At 37.0% G+C, this 7,021-nt stretch overlaps 1 protein-coding gene across 1 annotated transcript in view; it reads left to right on the forward strand.

The window, feature by feature from the left end:
• Positions 1–6,064, forward strand: part of ptpn4a (protein tyrosine phosphatase non-receptor type 4a) — a 73,892-nt gene extending 67,828 nt beyond the window's left edge. The window contains exons 25-27 of the mRNA XM_055052795.1: positions 130–278; positions 1,011–1,146; positions 1,969–6,064. Coding sequence (XP_054908770.1) covers positions 130–278; positions 1,011–1,146; positions 1,969–2,337 — 654 coding nt within the window. The 3' untranslated portion in view covers positions 2,338–6,064. The remainder of the gene's footprint in view (positions 1–129; positions 279–1,010; positions 1,147–1,968) is intronic.
• Positions 6,065–7,021: the final 957 nt, after the last annotated feature.

Consider the following 7,021-nt stretch of genomic DNA (forward strand, 5'->3'; position numbering starts at 1 on the left):
AACTTTAGACTGTATCTGCCGTAGCTGCTCACATCTCAATAGAACATATCCTGAACAACATAATCTTATTCATTTCTCTCGTAATTTTATGTGGTGATTTTTTTATTTATTAATTTTTTTTTTTTCCAGAGTGAACAGCAGAGAGAGCTCACTCAGCTCCAATACCTGGCTTGGCCGGACCATGGCGTTCCTGACGACTCTACTGATTTCCTGGACTTTGTGGCTCTGGTACGAAGCAAACGAGCCGGACAGGACCAGCCCATGGTGGTGCACTGCAGGTAGACAATCTCTGAAATGAAAAACATTTAGGACAGCTGCCAATCTTTTCATCATTCCAGAGATAGACCTGCTAATTCATCCTAAGGAGAATGTGCAATCCTAAAAACACATGGCAAGGAATGGCAGGATATACTATCAAGCGGACCGTGTTATAGAAGAGCATATTAAGTATTAGTTAAAAATGGCATTTTGGAGTGTTCTTATAACATGTTGGCAAAAAGCTAGGATTGCAACTTTGTTTTTTAATGAACCACAAGTTATTTTGGAACAATTTTCTCTAAAATGTTTAAGTTAAGAAAGTGATGATGTTGGAACAAGATAAGCCATGTCAACCAAAAAACAATTACGGTAGCTTAAACACTTTACACCAGATGTCAGGCACAATGGGAAATCCCCCACAGATTAAGGCAGCACATCATAAACCACATTCCTTTGATTCCACAATCCCACCTGCATGATCTGAAAGCTCACACAGCCTCATGATCTCAGCGGATAAACATTCTGTACTTAAAAAAATACTGTCAAAAACCCCAGAGGGTTTGTTAGTTAGTGTGAAATCAAGACTTTTTTTATTACAACAAATCAACTGTTACTCAAAGCACAGTTTTTTTAAAAATAAACATTAAAAATGTCATTTTAATGAAAAGATCATAACCTGATATTTAACCAGCTGAGAGGTTAAAGAGAATTTAATTTCTTTCCATTCTTCTGGTTCACCTTTTTTTTTCCAGCGCTGGGATTGGTCGAACAGGGGTTCTGATCACCATGGAGACGTCATTGTGTCTGATGGAGTGCGGCCAGCCTGTGTATCCTCTGGATATTGTCAGAACAATGAGAGATCAGAGGGCCATGATGATACAAACACCAGTAAGTGGACAGGCCTTTGTGATCGCGCAGCTGCTTCCTCCTGAGTGCATCCTTCTGTGTTTCCTTTGTTCTTTCCCTTCTTTCCTCTCTTGTATCCTTTGTTCCTTCATTTATTTCTTCATTTCCTTCTTTACTTCTTCCTTATGTTATACCTCTCTTTCATCCTTGTGTTATTTCCTTTTTAACTATTTTGTGCCCTTTCTTATTTTTTCTTGTCTTTACTTCTTTTTGACCTTCCTTCCTTTCCTTGGGTCCTACATCTTCTTTTATTGTCTTCTTCTTTTTGTCTCCTTGTCTTTTTTTTCTTCCTTGGCTCTTGTGTTTCTTTCCCTCTTTGTTGTACCTGTTTTCTATCCTCATGTTCTTTCTTTTTACCTTTCTTATACTCTTCCTTATTTCCTTCTTTGTTTCAGTTCTTTATATCTTGCCTTCTTTGAATCCTTCCATTTTCTTTCTTTTCTTCCTTCTTTGTAACCTTCTTCCCTTAACTTGAATCCTTCCTCTTTTTTTTCCTTTTTATGTCTTTTTTGTCTTCTTTCTTGGGTCTTTTGTGTCCTTCCTTACTTGCTCCCTTCCTTTTGTGTCTCCTTCCTCTTTCCTTTTATATATAATTCTTTCTTTTTTTATGTCCATATATTCATCCCAGTTTCTGGATTTTGCAGGTTTTAGGTCTTTACTACTTTGAAAATATATGCCATAAATTCACAGTGTAATGTAGAATTTTATATTAAAAAATGAACCTAAATGATGGGATCCAGGACCCTTGGAATCAGATCAGTGCTTTTAATGTTCTCTTCTGTCTTTGTGCTTTTTTCTACTCAGAGCCAGTACCGCTTTGTGTGTGAGGCCATCTTGAAAGTGTACGATGAAGGTCTGTTCAAGCCCCAAGCAGCAGGCATCTACCAGCTGAAGGAGAAGCCCAGGGAGGAAAAGGTTCAGGAGGAAACGAAGAAGGAAGCGAAGAAAGAGGACGGAGGAGAGCCGGAGAAAGTGGAAGAGGAAGCAGAGGCGGCTGTGGTGGAGCTTCTGGAGGGAGGCCTGGATGAGGAGGACGAGGACGACGACGAGGAAGTGGAGGTGTTGGACGTGGGGGAAGTGACGGAGGAGGAGCCGAGCGTCGCGAGCTGCACCAGCGTGACGAGCGACACCAGCGCGAACCCAGATCCGGATCCCATTCCTGCTGACCCCTAACCTCAGCGTGGAAGTCGCCAGGAGGAGGAGAAAACAGAAGCACTGTTGCACTTTATGCTGATAAAAACGGAAAAAAAAGGACAAACATGAAAACGCTGAACTGAAACAACAAAATAACAGAATTCCAGCTGTGTTGAATAGGTACAGTGACGGGGTGTTTTATGATCAGGGTTAGAAGACAAGTGTACAAAGAATAAAAAAGTACAAAAAAATAAAGTTTGGATTGGAAAATCGCTGTAGTGCCATAAGTCAGAAGGGGAGGAGCTTCCCCATGGATGAAAAGCTCCCCCGACCTTCATTTTTGATTTTTTTTTCTCTTTTTTTTTAATCCAAAGGGGTCATCCTGTCCCCTTCTAAGCGAGTCTGCCAGACGGACCTGCCTTTTTCAAAGTCCTTTTAGCTGATTAAAAAGAAATCTTATGTTTTGTTCCTCAGACAGAGTATTTATTGTGTTTTCGTTTGTGTCAAACCCTGTCCACTGAACAAAAAAATAGCTGTATGTTCTGTTTGTCTGTACGAGTCTAGAGCTTCATGCTTTCCTGATTAAATCTTAGCTAGTAAAATAGTGTTACGCTTCTTGCTCTGTTTTGAGTTTTTTAGTTTTGGGGCTATTTCTTGTGTTTTTTTTTTTTTTTTTTTTAAGTTTTAGTTTTGGGGCTTTTCAAGGGGGAAAAACGCAGTGATTTAATTTATTGTATTTGGTTTGAAATCTTCCTCCACTTTTCTTGATTACATTTTTGACAGCATAGACTCAGGTGGGTGGCTGAAAGCACTTTTTCGCCTCTTACTCAATGCTGTGGCAGGTTGGGTACTTTCTCATGCTCTGTGTTTTTAAGCTTGGACGCGCACACATTCATAGTTTGCAGTCCTCAGGGCCTTTGTTTAGTGGAGATCTTTATTTAATTTTTGCAAATATTCACAGCAGTATTCAGGCAGAAGGAGAAATACTTACCTGAGCTATAATCTGAACTCAACAACTGGGATCACTTGTCGTTTTTATCCTGTCAGTGTTCCTGCTGAAGTGTCCTTGAGCCAGACACCAACAGGAAAGCCCTGCTTCATTCCAGAAGGAAATCTTCTGTCTGATCAAAATGAGTTTTGCAACACAGATATTTCCAGGTATTTCATTCAGTTTTCTTTTTTGTTTCAGATGTGGTTGAAAAGCTGCTACAAGTTGTATGCAATCAGTATTTGTTTGTTTTTGAGGTGCATCAACAGAAGTAGTTACAGTGAGCTGATCTCTTTAAAAATAAAAAGACGTGAGTGAAACTCTACCTGTTTTGAACTGGGTTGTGGCAAACAGGAACTTAGTTGACAGGAAAGACTTCAGAGGCGGCACAAACATTACACATAATCATTTTTCCATCTGATCTTCTCCAGAGTGTTTTATATCAATTATGTTTGAGTGATGAAAAAGAGGAATGATTGATTTTTACCTCGCCAAATTTTTTTGAGCGTTTTTTTTTTAAGTTACTTTTTGATCTGATTAACTCATGGATTTTTCTGGAAACCCCTGCAGCTCTGTGTTGCTTTGGGGTGTGTGCGCGTGTGTGTACACAACCTGTGTGCGTGTGTGTGCGTGTGTGTGTGTGTGTGTGTGTGTGTGTGTGTGTGTGTGTGTGTGTGTGTGTGTGTGTGTGTGTGTGTGTGTGTGTGTGTGTGTGTGTGTGTGGGGTGTGTGTGTGTGTGTGCGCGCGCGCGTGAAGTCTCATTTGTGTTGATCTCTTTCCTTCCCTCAGAGGACTTTCAAAATATAAATTATTTCCATTATTTTCCCCTTTTAAAATCACAAATGTTTAAAGTTGAAGTAAAAGGATACATTGGTTTCCTTTATTCAAAAAGGTTACTGTGGTGTTTTATTTCTATGCATCTTAGTAAATATTGTAACTCACTCTGTCTTCAGTTACTGCTACTAGTATTTTAGGGTATTTTTTTTACCAGCTGTGCAAACATGGAGAGTAAATTTTTCTTTTCAGATCAACTGAAGCTCAAAAAGGGATTGGAGGAACTGTGAAGATTAATTTTTAGACCTTAGACCTAGAAGAAAACAATTTTCTCAATTGTAATTGGGTCTAGACTTTGACAAGGCTATTTTTGAACAGGATTTAAACAGCTCCATCTATTTTCCAATCAGACACAACCAACTTCCTTGTCTCAGTTTAAGAAACGCATGCCCAAAGCACAATGCTTCCACCACCCGGGTTTACTGTATTTACAGTATTAAGATTGTTTTCACACTTAAGTTAAAATATTCAGCTTAAACTGGCTCACCTTCTTCCACTTGTTTCCAAAGTGCAGATGGGATAACTTTCTTCTTGGCTCCAGTTTATTCTTGAGCATTCTTTCCTAAATCCCAGAGAAGTTTCTGACTTTCTATTATTTTCTGATCTTCAATTATGCACAACTTTGTATTGGCCTATTTAAAAAAAAAATCAATTACGTTGAGTTCCTTGATAGTAAGTTGAACCAAAGAAATGTAAAACGTAAAACATTCATAACTTTTGAATATTTTTACAAGGTACTCCACCTCCTCTTTGCACAAAATTGGAAAAATGCTTCTGAATCCACCCGAGTCTTGCTTGAGAAAATATGTGCAGTGTTTTGATCCTCCTTTTTTAGAGAGCTGAATCATAATTTTAAGGATGAACAAAGAGCTGCCATCCTCTTCCACTTTTTATTTATTGCTTAAGCTTTCCGTCTAGTGTGTCACCCTCCCAGCATCCTTCAGTCCTCTTTGCTTAGCCCACACAACATCCATTTTCCCCATTCTTTCCACCCAGATGCCTCTGTTTTCAGTTCATTGTACACAGATCCCACTCTCTGCATGGCCTCAAAGCAAAACGACACATCTGAGCAGAGTATGCCGGGTCCAGAAGCACAGCTCAGTATTAAACCAGCTAATCAATGGCTTGCTGAAGAACTGGTTTTAACTGTTTTTGTTGATGTGTGTGTGTGTGTGTGTGAGAGAGCTTAAAGCTGCAAATCAGCTTGAAAAGAAATCAAACAAAAGCAGAAAATCTTCATAATTTGTTGGGAATTTGATCATTTAAGTGGGGATTTAAGGTACTGATTGATAGAAGTCGGGAGGAGAAGAGATGTGGGGAGGTTTTCAGTTGTATTTTTGTAAAAAAACTAATAGCAGTTTTAATTGGGTAGGAGAAGGGAACAGCACTTTGTAGAGAGGCTGGGTGGGCAGGTAGTGCTACTGAACATAAAAAGCAGATCTAAGAGACGTAAAGCATTGTTAAAATAAGTACTTTTATTCTTAATTTATCGTTTTTCTTTGAAAATGAGACACCTGTAAAGAACAAAGAAGAGAACTCCTAATGACACAGTGCCACTTGTTCATTTTGTGTAAATATTACTAGACCATGTAAATACAATGTTGTATATGAAAAAAAAAAACTTTAAAATAAAAGGGAAAATCATTTGTGAGCAGAAAAATGGTTTTATTTTTTATTTGGATGATTCCAAATGTGACACAAATGCTGTGTAATTCAAAGTTTTGTTTGTTTTATTTCAATCTAAAACAGCGAGTGTATATATTTAATGAACCACAAAGTGTTTTACCGTATTATACCCTTTGGTTTATTTCCTACCTGTGTCATAAAAAGATGCTTTTGTTCTCAGTTGCTCGTTTTTTATCTGGTATTATGGTTTTACAGTGCTTTGGACATGTCTATAAGCTTGATTCTGATCAATTAAAGCTTGTCTGTCAAAGCATGGAGATGTGGCTTCAGATCACATTGCTTTTCCAGACTATTAAAATCAGATAAGGCAACATCCATCAGCTAATGAGAAAGATTGGATCACAACCGAAGACTTCAATTAACTACAAAAAAACATGGATCTCTTGATTTACAAAGCAAATATATGTGGTTGATATTTGGTTGTATCTATGGTTGTAGTACAATGCAGGTGGATATTTTAGAGGGATAAATCACAACTTCTGAAATATTAAATATAAAATATTTAAAGAAAGATGTTTCAAATTAGCAGAAAGGGAGACCAAAGTGGAATATACACCATAGGATCCCAAATAGGTTAGACTAATTATTATTTTTAACTCGTTTATACTCCTTGTCACTTTTGACTTGGGAATTCAGTTTAAAGAAATTATTTTGGAAGCTGTTATTAAAAAGCAGTCAGGTAAGTGCCTAGATGCATGTTCTCAAAACAGGACTCTGTTAAGAATCCAAACTTTATCTGTTTGAAGTTGTGATGTTTTGATTGCTTAGTATGATCTCAAGTTTTATTATTTTTATTATTGTTATTACTATTTTTGGCCAAAATTATTGATTCTGCTTCCACAAGACACATACCTGCTCTATTAGTCCTTTCAATTACTGTTTAACCAAACAACCAAGGATTGATATTGTTTAATTCTCTCATACAATTGGAGTCCAAATTGTCCTTAAATTTAAGTCATAGTCATTTGAAGCAAGGCATGCAAAAAAAATTTTAAAAAAATCAAGGAATAAATGAATGTCTAGCTCTAGATCTAGACAACCTAAGCAAGTAGTTACTAAACATTATATATATATATATATATATATATATATATATATATATATATATATATATATATATATATATATATATATATTATAAATAACTAATAAAAATATCTTCTGAGTGTTTGTAGAGTTAGAGGTACTTGTAGAACAGTTTCATAATATTTGGT

This window comes from Poeciliopsis prolifica, unplaced genomic scaffold (assembly GCF_027474105.1).
Source record: "Poeciliopsis prolifica strain line A6 unplaced genomic scaffold, Auburn_PproV2 SCAFFOLD036, whole genome shotgun sequence".
NCBI lineage: Eukaryota > Metazoa > Chordata > Actinopteri > Cyprinodontiformes > Poeciliidae > Poeciliopsis > Poeciliopsis prolifica.